This window comes from Netta rufina, assembly GCF_964035555.1.
Source record: "Netta rufina genome assembly, chromosome: 1".
Taxonomy (NCBI): Eukaryota; Metazoa; Chordata; class Aves; order Anseriformes; family Anatidae; genus Netta; species Netta rufina.
In genome coordinates this window covers 205,775,994-205,791,348 of record NC_140123.1, presented here as the reverse complement: position 1 = coordinate 205,791,348, position 15,355 = coordinate 205,775,994, and the positions used below count along the sequence as shown (strand labels likewise).

The window sequence follows — 15,355 nt, the reverse complement described above, 5'->3', positions numbered from 1 at the left end:
CGGAAGTGGGCGCCGCGCCACGCCGCTCGGCCTTCCCCCCCCGCCCCTGGCCAATCAGAGCGCCGCTCCTTCCCCGCCGCCGCCACGCGCGGCGCGGCTATTGGTCCACCTCGCCGTCCGTCACGCTCGGCCCCGCCCTTCTCTCCGCCTTCTCTTCCCGGCCACGCCCCCTCCCTCCGAGGCCCCGCCCCACCCGCGCGGGATGAGGGCTCTGATTGGCTGCAAAGCGCCACGTCCTCAAGCGCGCGCCGGCCGCCGGCCACGCCCCCCTAGCCCCGCTCCGCTACTGCGCATGCGCGGCGAGGGTGTTGGGGGAGAGAGAGGGGCTGAGGGTGGGGGGCGGTGGTCACGTGGTGCGGGAAAGGGCGGGAAGAGGCAGGCGGCGGCCGCCAGGGCGGCGCCATTTTGAGGGGGGCGGCGGCGCCATTTTGAGGGGCGCTGAGGGGGTTTTGGGGGCGCCGCCGCCGCCTTTTTTCAGCTTTCCTCACCCCGCTGAGGTGCTTATGGCCGCTGGCTGTCTGGCAGTGGGGTGGCAGAGGTGTTCTGAGGGCGTTTCGGCCCCTCACAGCCCGGGCAGTGCCTGTGGGGTGAGGGGAGGCGATGGCCAAGATGGCGCCCGCCCGCCTCACGGGGCGAAGTCTGTCACCAATATGTGGCTTCTCCAAAGTTTATAACCCTAAATCCCCTAAAACCCCAAAATTACACGGTGATGGAACTGCTGGGGTTGGGTCAGACCTCGTAGATCACCCGGGTCCAGCTAAGAGTGAGGAGAATCTCAGCAGATGGAGCTGAGGAGGATGCTCCCTGTCACACAATAAAGGGGATTTTACCCAGCCTAAAACGTAGAGGATGCTCCCCGCCCCACAAAGCAGGAGGTGTCATCCATCCCAAAATGTGGGGGATGCTCCCCATCCTACAAACTGGGACGTTCCCCACCCCAAAGTGTCAGGCGTCCCCAAAGTGTCCACACCCCATTCCACAAAGCAGCAGATGCTCCCTGTCTTGACTAAACAATTGTGCAAATTAATTAAAGTAAGAAGTTTTGGGACTCTTACCAAGGTCAGTCCCTTGGTAAGAGCGTGACGGAGTCTGCACAAAGACAAGAGGTCAACGGGTGGCGATGAGGAAGAGTCCCCAGCCTTCATCACCCCCCGCCAGGAGCCACTACACAAGGCAGGCTGATGGAAATGACTCCTGGAACTAATTTTAATACAAATCGGGGACAGGTCATGCATATGTATAGCCGTATTGTGAAACCTCACGCGGACGTGACTCCTTTCTGCACATAACCATGGCAAGTTGCCGCGTCGGGCAGGCACGACGTCGGCGGGGCTACCCCCGTGCTGAATAAACACACCAACTTTACAATCTTATTGATGGTGGAGTCTATTTTCTGCAAGTCACCAGCCCGTGCCGTGACAGAGCGATGACACCGAGACAATTTTACACGTTTGGGACTAAAACCGCTGCGTGATGTTAGCGCGGCGTGGCACGGGGTGATGCCACCGGCAGGGAATGCTGCGCGTTACCCGAGCCCCACGCCGCTCATCCATTTTACTCGGCCGCCCCGGAGCAGCATCATGTTGCTATTTAATTCCTCGCTGCCTCAGCGTATCATGACACATCAGCTCGCCGCCGAGCCCCGGCCAAATAGCGCTATCGCTGAGGTCAGGTCGCAATCCCGTCGGATGAGGTGCACGCGTCCACATCTGCGCTGGCCGTCTAGACTCCCGCTGTAGTCACTGGAAAGAAATAGGCACTTCCAGGGCGTGATTCATCCCCTCCTGGAGTAAATGCCTAAATTAGGTCAGAGGAATCGTCCCCTCCGGGAGCCTTTCTCGCTGGGCTCCGTGGCAGATGCTCGCGCTGGATGCTTGCAGTAAGACGAGACCATTCCCCCCTCTTTGTGTCACGGGGAGCAATTCCGCAGCCTGCCCCGGCCAGCTGACATTTCGCAGCTCGCCCCAACTGTTCGCTCACGAGCTGGGAAAAAAAAAATAAAAAATAAATAAATAAAAACGTATGTGAAAGTCGCTTGAAAAAAAAATAGCGCTTTGTCTTCTCGTGTTTGTTTTTTTTTTAATCTCTGTAGGGCTGATACCAGGAGATAATAAAGGAACCGCGGTTAAAACGACGTCGCTCTTTCCAGTCATGGGTGGTGTGAGATGTTGTACGTGTGGTGCAGCGGGTCCCTTATCAGAGGGCTGTGGGCAGAGTTTAAAAATCAGGAAAAAACTGATTTATTTTAAAAAAATGATCTTTTAAACAAAAGATTTATTTTATTTTTGAATGAAAGGGGGGGGCTGTCTGCGCAGTTTAAAAACTTTATAACGTTTGTGCTTTCAAACTTTCCTTTACACACAGGGAGACTGGAAAGTTGGTTTTTGTGGGTTTTTTTTTGCTTTTTTTGTTGTTTTTTTCCCCTTCCTTTTTGGTCCGGAGACGCTGGCATTGTTATAAAACCGGATTTAAAGGCTGGAAGGGGAAGCTGCTGATACCGCCCGGCTGCTGATAAGCCCCCCCCGAGTGCCGGGAACACGCCGCAAGATCCTGCCCCGAAGAACGGGGACGGAGGAGCGAGGAGCCCCGGCACCTGCAGCACATCCCAGCGGGGTCTCACATGGAGCAGCAACCCCGGCACGGCCCCAAAATCAACGAGAGGCCTCGGGGTGCCAGCAGCGAGGTTTTACCCGTGACTCAGCCCCGGCTCCGTGCTGGAATCCTGCCTGCGTCCAGCAGAGACCCACAGCGGGGAGAAGGGAGCGGCGATTCGAGGCTCCTCCTGTAGGTTTTTTTTGGCAGGAAGGGCTCGTTCTCCACACTGACCCCTCCGAGGAGGGCAGGGTGCCCTCTGTTTTCCACCCTGATACCAATCTCCACCCAGATCCATCCAAGCACGAGCTCAGATTCGAGTGTCCAGGGACGCTGAGCTTGCTCCGACCATCCCCACAAAGCCACTGACGGCCACAATCTCAGCTTTTTTCTCTGTCCCCATCACTCCTCGCTGTTACGACGTCCCCCCCTGCTTGCAGGACCCTCCCGTTTCCCCCCTGCAGAGGTGCAGGATCCAAGTCACGTCTCCTTCGCGATGAGCTAACGAAGCGCTGGCTCCAAGCACCTCATAAAAGCCATTTTCTCCACGGCTCGGACCATTTTCATCCATTCTTTTTATTTTTTTTTTTAATTCTCCCAGCCTCTGAGAGCCCCATAAAAACGTTGACACGCTGCAGCTGGGTACCCTGCCCGCCATGTGCATGAGGTGCAACCCCCCGCCCTGCCTCCGATTTCCCCGTTTCAGGGTTTCTGATCCGAAACGCATTCCTGATCCGTTCGGCGGCGCTGCCTGGGGACGTTTCCTCCCCCCTCAGCTCTCGTCTCGCTCCTGACGTTATCTGGAAGGGGCGCGGGGACGAGCCCCCTTTGGGCCCACGGCTTCCCACAGCTCCCGTTTCCTACGGAGGTGAACGCCACCCCGATTTTTGGAGGCTGAAATCGGGCGAAAGGAAATCTCGCCTCCACCAGCAGATTTTTAGCCAAAATTGGAGAATTTTGCTGGGCGGCTCGCTGCCGCTCGGGCACTAATGAGGACGGGGATGGCTGTGGGGTGGGGGCACCCTCCCCAGCCCACCCCGTGCCTCCGTCCCTCCAAGCAGGAACCTCGAGCTCTATCAGCGAGCAGGGGGGGGGGGGTCTGAGATTAATCCCAGTTCGGCAGCGCTCCAACTCCGCTCCGTTTTCACCGTTTTTGTTCAAAATCACTCATTTCTGCTGCTGCTGCTCCTGGTGGGGCCCGGCAGGGTCCCTGGGGTCAGCAACGCGCCGGGTGCCGCGGATGATGTTAGAGGCCAGGAAGCTGCAAACAGCCGCGTTCTGCCCATAAAAAGCCACGGCCGCTCGGCGCGGGGGCGGCGCGGGCCAGCAGCGCTTTGGGGGGGGTGGAAGAACGCCCGGCATGTGCCCCCCCAAATCCCCCCCCAGTGTCCCATTGGGGTGAGGGGAGAGCCCCCGAAACGTGGCTGTACCCAACCCTGAGCCACCCCGTGTGGGTTGTGGGGTGCCCCCCAGGCCACCCGCACACGGGGATGGGGGCACCCGGGGGGGCTGCACCGCGGGACCCCCCTTTGGGGTGAGTCCTGGGTGGGCTGTGGGGGATGGCAGGAGCCACGGTGTGGCACCGAGTGACACGTTTCGTGTCACCGAGCAGTCTATGGTGACACTGCTGTTGTACCCCAAACCGGGAGAAGGGGACGCGGGGAGGGGGATGGAGGGGGAGAGGGGCATGATAATGGTGGGGGTGGGCAGGGGGAGGTGGGGGTGGTGATATAATGATAATGGAAATTATAATAGGAGGGGGGGAGGGTGGTATATAACGGTATGATAATGTAATATAATAATATAATAATAATAATAATAATAATAATAATAATAATAATAATAATAATAATAATAATAATAATAATAATAATAATAATAATAATAATAATAATAATAATAATAATATAACGGTAATAATAATATAACGGTAATAATGAGGATGAGGATGAGGATGGTGATGATGTACTGATCGTGAGAAATGAGGATAATGAGGGTGAGGATGGTAACACCGTGACGTTAATAATAATATCATGAATATAATAAAATTAACGACGGTGGGGATGGGGAGGGTGATGAAGAAGATGGGGATTTAGTGATAATGGTGGGAAGAAGGGTGAGGACGGGAATGGAATGGCAACGGTACTGGTGAGGAGGAGGAGGGGATAACGATAATGAGAGTGATAAGGATGGTGATGGTGGTAATCCAATAAAAAATAACGGTATCAGTAATGAGAGTGGGGATGAGGAGGAGGATGGTGATAACGATAATGAGAGTGATAATGAGGGTGAGGAAGATGATGGCAAGATCGTGATAAAAATAATAATGAGAACGGTGAGGAGGAGGATGATATAACAATATTAATGAGGAGGAGGATGGTAATATGATAACGATAACGATGAGGATGATGGTAATATGATAACGGGAATGATGAGGATGATGAGGGTAATTATAGTGATAACGGTATCAGTTATTGCCATAATGATATCAGTTATATACTGGGAATGGCGAGGACGAGGGCAATAATGCAGCGATAACGGTACTAATGAGGATGATTATGAGGCTGGTAATAATGTAACGGTAATGACACTGATGAGGATGATGAGGATGATGAGGGCAATATGATGATAACGAGACTAATGAGGAAGATGATGGTAATATAATGGTAATAATGTCAAATAATAATGTCATATATAATATAAATAATATTTAATATAAATAAAATATAATATTAATAACAATAATACAAGATAACGGTGCTGGCAACACAAAACATGGCAAAATAAGCATTAAAAGGCCAGCAATAACAAATCAATCGGGGCCTAGGCCCAGGCCTCAGGCCTGTGCGGCCGCGTTGCTAGGCAACGCCCGCTTCCCCAACCGGAAAAGGCGGGAACAGCGCGCGCTGCCTGACGGCCGCGCCAGCCAATAGCGTGAGGGAAGGCGGCAAAGCCAGCCAATCCCCGTTCCGAGGGGGCGGGAGGATCGCCTCTTAAAGCGGCCACAGCAGTGGGCCCCACACTCGTCGATTAGCTAGATTAAGCCCCGCCCACACCATCCCCCAACCAATCACAGCCGGGCCTGAGGACGCGCCGGGCCACGCCCACCCCGGGGCTTCCCCGAAGGGGGCGGGGGGAGGGGTGGGGAGGGCGCGGCGCATGCAAATGAGATGCAAACGAGATGCAAATGAGGCGCGCCGTGCGGAAGCGCTGCGAGGAGGCGGCGGCGGCGGCGGCCGGACCTGGGGGGCGCGGGTGAGAGCTGGGGGGGGTCCTAAAAAGGGGGGGGGAGGGGGATTTTTGGGGTGAAAGGGGGATTTTTTGGGGTGAAAGGGGGATTTTTGGGGGGGAGGGGGGTGTGGGGGAGGGGCGAGGACCCCTGGGGGGGGGGAAGCGGTGCGGGGGGGGCCCCACGCGTGTGCGTACGCACACGCGTGGGGCCCCCCCCGCACCGCTGCCCCCCCCCCCCAAAATTCGTGCCCCCCCCCCCCCAAAATCCCCCCACCCCCCCAAATTCCCCTCCCCCACACCTGGGACCCCCCCCCCCCAAGGCACCCCAAGGTGGGGGGAGGGGTAAAAAGCCCCCCCCCCCCCCCCCCCCCATGACACCACCCTAGGGTGGGGGTGGGGAGGTGCGGGGGTATCCTCGTGCCCCCCCCCCCAACCTCCCCCCCACTCCATGGGGTCACGTTGTGCCCCTCCCCCACCCTTGATGTCACCCCCTCCCCCCCCCCCCCCGGTGTCACTTCTGCTTTTGGGGGGATTTGTTCCGCTTTTGGGTCCCCCCCTCCCCGGGTTCCGCCTCGGTTGGGGTGGGGGAGGGGCGGGAGTGTGGGGGGGGTGGGCCCATGGGTGGGGGGTCAGCGGGTGGGGTGGGGGACCATAAGTGAGTGTGGGGGGTGGGGGGCACCCAGAGGTGGCCGTGGGTGGCCATGGGTGGCCATGGGTGTGATGGGTCACCTCGGTTGACCATGGGTGCCCATGGGTGGCCATGGGTGGCCATGGGTGATGGGTGGCCATGGGTGCCCATGGGTGGCCATAGGTGATGGGTGCCCATGGGTGACGAGGTGTGATGGGTCACCAGAGGTGACCATAGGTGTTGGGTGACCATGGGTGATGGGTGGCCATGGGTGCCCATGGGTGGTTGGGTGCGATGGGTCACCTCGGTTGACCATGGGTGCCCATGGGTGACAAGGTGTGATGGGTCACCAGAGGTGACCATAGGTTTTGGGTGACCACGGGTGACGGGTGACCACGGGTGATGGGTGACCATGGGTGATGGGTGGCCATGAGCATGGGTGCCCATGGGTGCCCAGAGGTGGCCGGGTGTGATGGGTCACCTCAGTTGACCGTAGGTGTTGGGTGACCATGGGTGATGGGTGGCCATGGGTGATGGGTGACCATGGCGGAGTGTGATGGGTCACCATGGGTGGCCATAGCTGATGGGTCACCCTAAGGGACCACGGGTGGTGGGCGACTGGGTGCGATGGGTGCCTGGAGGGTATGACGGGTCACCACAGTTGACCATAGGTGATGGGTGACCATGGGTGATGGGTGGTCATGGGTGACAGGTGACCATGGGTGATGGGTGCCCATGGGTGCCCGGAGGTGGCCGTGTGTGATGGGTCACCTCAGTTGACCATGGGTGATAGGTGACCATGGATGATGGGTAACCATGAGTGATGGGTGACCACGGGCGATGGGTGACCATGAGCGATAGATGACCATGGGCAATGGGTGACCACGGGCGATAGGTGACCGCGGGTGATGAATGACCATGAGCGATAGATGACCATGGGTGATAGATGACCATGGGCAATGGGTGACCACAGGTGATGGGTGACCATGGGTGATAGGTGACCATGAGTGCTGGGTGACCATAGGTGTTGAGTGACCATGGGCGATGGGTGACCATGGGCGATGGGTGACCACGGGCGATAGGTGACCATGGGTGATAGGTGACCATGGGTTATGGGTGACCATGGCTGATAGGTGGCCATGGGTGATGGATGACCACAGATGATGAGTGACCATGGGTGATGGGTGACCATGGGCGATGATGGGTAACCATGAGTGATGGGTGACCACGGGCGATAGGTGACCATGGGCGATGGGTGACCATGGGCGATGGGTGACCACATCTGGTTATGACATCTCACCACATCTGACCCCAGGTGACCCCAAGTGACCAGAGGTGACCAGAGGTGACCGGAGGTGCCCGGAGGTGCCCGCAGGTGACCGTCGACCGGCCATGACGGCGCCGCCGCGCCGCGTGCGCCTGAAGCCGTGGCTGCTGGCGCAGGTGGAGAGCCAGCGCTACCCGGGGCTGCAGTGGGTGGACCGGCGGCAGCGCCTCTTCTGCATCCCCTGGCACCACGCCACGCGGCACCTCGCCCCGCAGGAGGACGACGGCACCATCTTCAAGGTGGGACCGCACCGCGCGGCACGGCCGTCAGAGACCCCGACCCTAATGAGGCCAACCCTTACCCTAACCCTAGTGAGATCATCTGTGACCCTGACCCTAATAGGACCATCAGAGACCCTAACCCTAACGAGGCTATCTGTGATCCTAACCCTAATGAGACCGTCCATTGTCCTAACCCTAATAAGACCATCCATGACCCTAACCCTAGTGAGACCATCCAGGACCCTAAACCTAATGACACTATCCATGACCCTAACCCTAATGAGATCATCAGTGATCCTAACCCTAACGAGGCCATCCGTGACCCTAACCCTAATGAGACCGTCCGTTGTCCTGACCCTAATAAGACCATCCATGACCCTAACTCTAGTGAGACCATCCATGACCCTAAACCTAATGACACTATCCATGACCCTAACCCTAATGAGATCATCAGTGATCCTAACCCTAATGAGCTCATCAATGATCCTAACCCTAATGAGATCATCAGTGACCCTAATCCTAATGAGACCGTCCATGGTGACCCTAACCCTAGTGAGACCATCAGTGACCCCAACCCTAATGAGACCATCCATGATCCTAATCCTATTGAGACCATCCATGACCCTAAACCTAATGACACTGTCCACGACCCTAACCCTAATGAGACCATCAGTGACCCTAACCTTAATAAGACCATTCGTGACCCTAACCCTAATGAGCTCATCCATGACCCTAACCCTAATGAGACCATCCGTGACCATAACCCTAATGAGATCATCAGTGACCCTAATCCTAACGAGCCCGTCCATGATCCTAATCCTAATGAGACCATCAGTGATCCTAACCCTAACGAGGCCATCCATGATCCTAATCCTAATGAGCTCATCCATGGTTCTAACCCTAATGAGACCATCAGTGATATATCCCTAACAGCCATGACTCTAACGAGCCCATTTTTGATTCTAATTCTAACGAGCCCACCCATGAGCCTAACCCTAATGAGCCCATCCGTGATCCTAACCCTAATGACCCTAATCCTAATGAGTCCATCCGTGACCCTATCCTAGTGACCACAACCCTAATGACCCCAACCCTCTCTAATGTCCCCCATCCATGATTCTAACCCTTATGATCATAACCCTAATGACTCTAACCCTATCACTAATGACCTTAATCCTAAAGACCCTAACCCTATCCCAAGTGACCCTAAGGACCCTTTCCATAGTGACCCTGACCCTAATGACTCTACCCCTAGTGACCCTGACCCTAATGACTATTTCCCCAGTGACCCTAATGACTGTATCTCAACTGACCCCAACTGAAATGACCCTAACCCTAATGACCCTTTCCATGGTGACCCTGATCCTAGTGACCCTTTCCATAGTGACCCTGACCCTAATGACCCTTTCCCCAGTGACCCTAATGACCCTATCCCAATTGACCCCAACTCAAGTGACCCTGACCCTAATGACCCTTTCCATGGTGACCATGACCCTAGTGACCCTATCCCTAGTGACCCTAATGACCCTATCCCAACCGACCCCAATTCTAGTGACCCTGACCCTAATGACCCTATCTCAACTGACCCCAACTCCAGTGACCCTAACCCTAATGACCCTTTCCATAGTGACCATGACCCCAGTGACCCTAATGACCCTACCCCAACTGACCCTGATTCAAGTGACCATGACCCTAATGACCCTTTCCGTGGTGAACCTGACCCTAGTGATCCTATCCACAGTGACCCTAATGACCCTATCCCAACTGACCCCAAATCCAGTGACTCTAACCCTAATGACCCTGACCCTAGTGACCCTATCCATAGTGACCCTAATGACCCTTTCCCCAGATGACCCTAATGACCCTATCTCAATTGACCCCAATTCTAGTGACCTTAACTCTAATGACCCTTTCAATAGTGACCATGACCCTAGTGACCCTAATGACCCTTTCCCCAGTGACCCTAATGACCCTATCCCAACTGACCCCAACTCCAGTCACCCCAACCCTAATGACCCTTTCGATAGTGACCATGACCCCAGTGACCCTAATGACCCTACCCCAACTGACCCCAACCCTAGTGACCCTAACTCCCCTTTCCACGGCTCCCCGACCCTAGTTACACTTTCCCTAGCGACCCCAACCCTAGCGACCCCTTTCCCCGACCCCAAACCCTTGACCCTTTCCCTCGCCGCGACCCCAGGCGTGGGCCACGGAGACGGGGAAGTTCACGGAGGGGGTGGACGAGCCCGACCCCGCTAAGTGGAAGGCCAACCTGCGCTGCGCCCTCAACAAGAGCCGCGAGTTCCGCCTGCGCTACGACGGCACCAAGGACGCCCCCCCAAAACCCTACAAGGTCTACGAGGTCTGCGAGGCCGACGGCGCAGGTAGGGGGGCTGTGGGGTGGACACGGTAGATGGGGGCAACCCGCGCCCCGCAAGTCCTGAGCACCCCATAGGGCTCTAGGGTCTTACGGGGCCGCAGGGTCACACAAGGATTCAGAACCCCAAAAGGATCTGGCGCCCCGTGGGACCCCCAGCACCCCACAAGTCCCCAGCACCCCAAAAGGACCTGGCACCCCATGGGACCCCCAGCACCCTACAAGTTCCTAGAGGTCCCATGGGGCCCCAGCACCCTGCAATGCCCCAGCACCCCAAAAGGATCTGGCACCCCACAAGTCCCCAGCACCCCATGGGGCCCCCAGCACCCCATAAGTCCCCAGTGCCCCACAAGTCCTCAGCACCCCACAGGACCCCTATAACCCCACACATCCCCAGCACCCCACAAGCCCTCCATGCCCCACAAGTCTCTGTCCCCCCACGGGACCCCCAGCACCCCACAAGTCCATGGCATCCCATGGGGTCCCCAGCACCCTACAAACCCTCAGCACCCCACAAATCCCCAGCACCCCATGGGGCCCCCAGCACCCCACAAGTCCTCAGCACCCCCACAGGACCCCCATAACCCCACAAATCCCCAGCACCCCACAAGCCCTCAGTGCCCCACAAGTCCCTGGCACCCCATGGGACCCCCAACACCCCACGGGACCCCCCATCACCCCACAAGCCCTCAGCACCCCGTTCCCCTCTCTCCCCCTCGCAGACGGGGTGACCGGGGACGACTTCAGCCACGGCGGGGAGGAGGACGTGAGCCAGGTACCTAGGGGACAACGGGGTGTGTGGGGGGGGGACACAGCCCCCTACCCCACACTTTTTGGGGTCCCTCACCCCATAACCGCCCCCGCTCTGCCTCGCAGCTGCAGAAGCTGATGTCCCTCAGCATCAACACTGAGCCGGCCCCGGGGGGCGCCCCGTGGGGGGGCAGCGGTGAGGTGGGGGCGTCCCCGGCCGCCCCCCAACCCCGTTGCCCCCCAGACGCCCCCGTCCACGCCGGGGACCTGCTGCCCCCCTACCCCTGGCCCAAAGAGGAGCCCCCCTTCGGTGGCGGCTGCCCCGTGGGGCCCTTCCTGCCCGGGGGGGCGGTGGCGGCCCCCGAATTGCCCCCCGGGGCTGCCGGCACCGTTCCCCCCGCCCCGGCCACCCTGGCGCCCATGGAGCACGGGGTCCCCAACCTGCTCATCAGCCCCCACCTGCTGCCACGTGAGCACCCGTGGGTGGGGGTGGGCGTGGGGGGGGTGGTGATGGGCATGGGGTGGCCATGGGGTGGTTGGACGTGGCTGTAGGGTGGCCATGGGGTGGTTGGTGATGGCCATGGGGTCACCATGGGGTGGTTGGACGTGGTTTTGGGGTTGATGGTGATGGAAGAGTGGGGGAACATGGATGTGGGGGGCCATGGGGTGGCTGGACGTGGCTATAGGGTGGTTGGACATGGCTATGGGGTGGTTGCCAACAGCCATGGGGTGGTTGGTGGTGGCCATGGGGTCACCATGGGGTGGTTGGACGTGGTTTTGGGGTTGACGGTGATGGAAGAATGGGGGAACATGGATGTGGGGGGCCATGGGGTGGTTGGACATGGCCATGGGGTGGTTGGTGATGGCCATGGGGTCACCATGGGGTGGTTGGACGTGGCTATGGGGTCACCATAGGGTGGTTGGACGTGGTTTTGGGGTTGATGGTGATGGAAGAGTGGGGGAACATGGATGTGGGGGGCCATGGGGTGGCTGGTGATGGTTGGGCATGGCTGTGGCCATTGGCCATGGGTGTGAGGTGGCCGTGGGGTGGCCGAAGGTGGCCACGGGGTGGTTGGACATGGGTATGGGGTGGTTGGGCATGGCTGTGGGGTGGCTGAACGTGGCTGTGGGGTTAGCAGATGACAATAGGGTGACACAGATGAGGCCATGGGGTGGCTCAACATGGCCACGGGGTGGTTGGGTGTGGATGGGCACGGGGCTGACATTGGGGTGGCATCGGGTGCACGGCCATGGGGCGACCACGGGCTGGTTGATCATGGCCGTGGGGTGTCCGAGCGTGGCTACGGGGTGCGTAGACAAAGATTTGGGGCGTTTGCAGGCTGAGCAGCCACAGGCTTGGGGTTAACCCCATCTCAACCCCCCCCCTTCCTCCCCATCCTTCCAGCAGTGACCGACCTGGAGCTGAAATTCCAATACCGCGGCCGCCAGGTCTGCGTCCTCACCATCAGCAACCCCCACGGCTGCCGCCTCTTCCACAGCAGCCTGGAGCCCACGCAGGAGCAGGTGGAGCTTTTCGGGCCGCTCAGCCTGGAGCAGGTCCGCTTCCCCGCCGCCGACGGCATCCCCAACGAGAAGCAGCGCTTCTACACCCACCAGCTGCTGGACGTGCTCGACCGCGGGCTCATCCTGGAGCTGCAGGGCCAGGACCTCTACGCCATCCGCCTCTGCCAGTGCAAGGTCTTCTGGAGCGGGCCCTGCGCCGCCCGCTGCGCCGGCCCCAACCCCATCGAGAGGGAGAAGAAGACCAAGCTCTTCAGCCTCGAGGGGTTTCTCAACGGTGAGGGGGGGAGGGGGAAGGTTGGGGGGTGCCGCCCGTGGGTGGGGGATAGCGTGTTGGGTGGGGGGCGCCAAATGGGACGTGGGGACGTGGTGGGGTGGAAGGACACCGCGATGACATGGGGACACTGCGTTGGGGTGGGGGACATTGTATTGGGGTGGGGACATCATATTGGGGTGGGGGACATTGTATTGGGGTGGGGACATCGTGTTAGGGTGGGGGACGCCAAATGGAACATGGAGACCCGGTGGGGTAGAAGGACACCGTGATGACATGGGGACATTGTGTTGGGGTAGGGGACGATGTGTTGGGGTGGGGGACATTGTGTTGGGGTAGGGGACAATGTGTTGGGGTGAGGGATATCGTGTTGGGGTGGGGGATGCCAAATGGGACATGGGGACATGGTGGGGTGGAAGGACACCGCGATGACATGGGGACATTGTGTTGGGGTGGGGGACATCATGATTGGGTAGGGGACATTGTGTTGGGGTGGGGGACATCATGTTGGGGTAGGGGACATCGTATTGGGGTGGGGGACATCGTGTTGGGGTGGGGGATAATGTGTTGGGGTAGGGGACATCAACCAGCACATGGGGACCCGGTGGGGTAGAAGGACACTGTGATGACATGGGGACATTGTGTTGGGGTGGGGGACATCATGATTGGGTAGGGGACATCGTGTTGGGGTGGGGGACACCAAACAGCACGTGGGGACCTGTTGGGGTGGAAGGACACCACGATGACATGGGGACATTGTGTTGGGGTGGGGGACATCGTGTCAGGGTAGGGGACATCGTGATTGGGTAGGGGATGATGTGTTGGGGTAGGGGACATCATGTTGGGGTGGGGGACACCAAATGGCACATGGAGGACCTGGTGGGGTGGAAGGACACCGTGATGACATGGGGACACCAAGATGACATGGAGACACTGTGTTGGGGTGGGGGACATCATGTTGGGGTGGGGGATGATGTGTTGGGGTGGGGGACGCCACATGGGACATGGGGACCTGGTGGGGTGGAAGGACACCACAATGACATGGGGACATTGTGTTGGGGTGGGGGAAATCACACTGATGTAGGGGACATCGTATTGGGGTGGGTGACATCATGTTGGGGTAGGGGACATTGTATTGGGGTGGGGGACATCTTGTTGGGGTGGGGGATAATGTGTTGGGGTAGGGGACATCAACCAGCACATGGGGACCTTTTGGGATGGAAGGACACCGTGATGACATGGGGACACCATGATGACGTAGAGACACTGCATTGGGGTGGGGGACATCACGTTGATGTAGGGGACATCACGTTGATATGGGGGACAATGTATTGGGGTAGGGGACACTAACCAGCACATGGGGACCTTCTGGGATGGAATGACACCGTGATGACATGGGGACACTGCATTGGGGCGGGGGACAATGTATTGGGGTGGGGGACGATGTATTGGGGTAGGAGATGATGTATTGGGGTGGGGGACGATGTGATGGGGTAGGGGACACCAACCAGCACAAGGGGACCTTCTGGGATGGAATGACACCGTGATGACATGGGGACACCGCGATGACACAGGGGAGACACCACATTGGCACTGGGGACACCACGTTGGTGTGGGGGCCACCAGCTGGTGGATGGGGTCTGGATGTCCTCAGGGGACCCAGGCCAGCGTGGGGGACGCGGGGACCGGGTGGCATGGGGACAAGGCCAGCAGGGGCACTGCCACCCAGAAGCAGCAGCAGCAGCAGCAGGGGGGCCGGCGCTGCCCCCTCACCGCGGCGCCTGCCCCCCCCCAGGCCTGATCCTGTTCCAGAAGGGGCAGACCACCACGCCGCCCCCCTTCGAGATCTTCTTCTGCTTCGGCGAGGAGTGGCCGGACCAGAAGCCCAAGGAGAAGAAGCTGATCACGGTGCAGGTGAGGGGACGAGCGGCGCAGGGCGGTGACGGTGACAGCGGTGGCAGCACCGGGGGTGACACACCGGGGGGGGGGGTCTCTTGCAGGTGGTGCCGGTGGCGGCGCGGCTGCTGCTGGAGATGTTCTCGGGGGAGCTGTCGTGGTCGGCCGACAGCATCCCGCTGCAGATCTCGCACCCCGACCTGAAGGACAGGATGGTGGAGCAGTTCAAGGAGCTCTACCAGCTCTGGCAGAGCCAGCAGCGCCTGCCACAGCCCCCGGCGAGCACCGAGGAGCCCGGCCCCTGGGCGCTGCCACCGGGGTCCCTGCCCCAGTGAGGGGACCTGGGGACGGCCCCGCGCTGCCACCACCACCAGGACACCTGGCACCACAACGGGGCAGGGACAGGGCTGTGCTCGCCCCCCTGGGCTGCAGCGGAGACACGGGACCAAGAGCGCGGCAGTTTTGGGGAGAAACGACGAGAAAATGGGGCCAGGATGGGGACACCCAGCACCAGCAGGGCGAACGGCTCCGGGGA

At 59.0% G+C, this 15,355-nt stretch overlaps 1 protein-coding gene across 1 annotated transcript; it reads left to right on the top strand.

Annotated features, from left to right (window-relative positions):
* The first annotated feature begins 5,795 nt into the window (after positions 1–5,795).
* IRF5 (interferon regulatory factor 5) lies at positions 5,796–15,309 on the top strand. The gene is made up of 6 exons (XM_084306531.1): positions 5,796–5,847; positions 7,767–8,017; positions 10,203–10,386; positions 12,478–12,927; positions 14,720–14,838; positions 14,925–15,309. Exons 2-6 carry the CDS (start codon positions 7,844–7,846, stop codon positions 15,153–15,155), a joined length of 1,158 nt encoding a protein of 385 aa, XP_084162657.1. The 5' UTR covers positions 5,796–5,847; positions 7,767–7,843; the 3' UTR covers positions 15,156–15,309.
* The last annotated feature ends 46 nt before the right edge of the window (positions 15,310–15,355 follow it).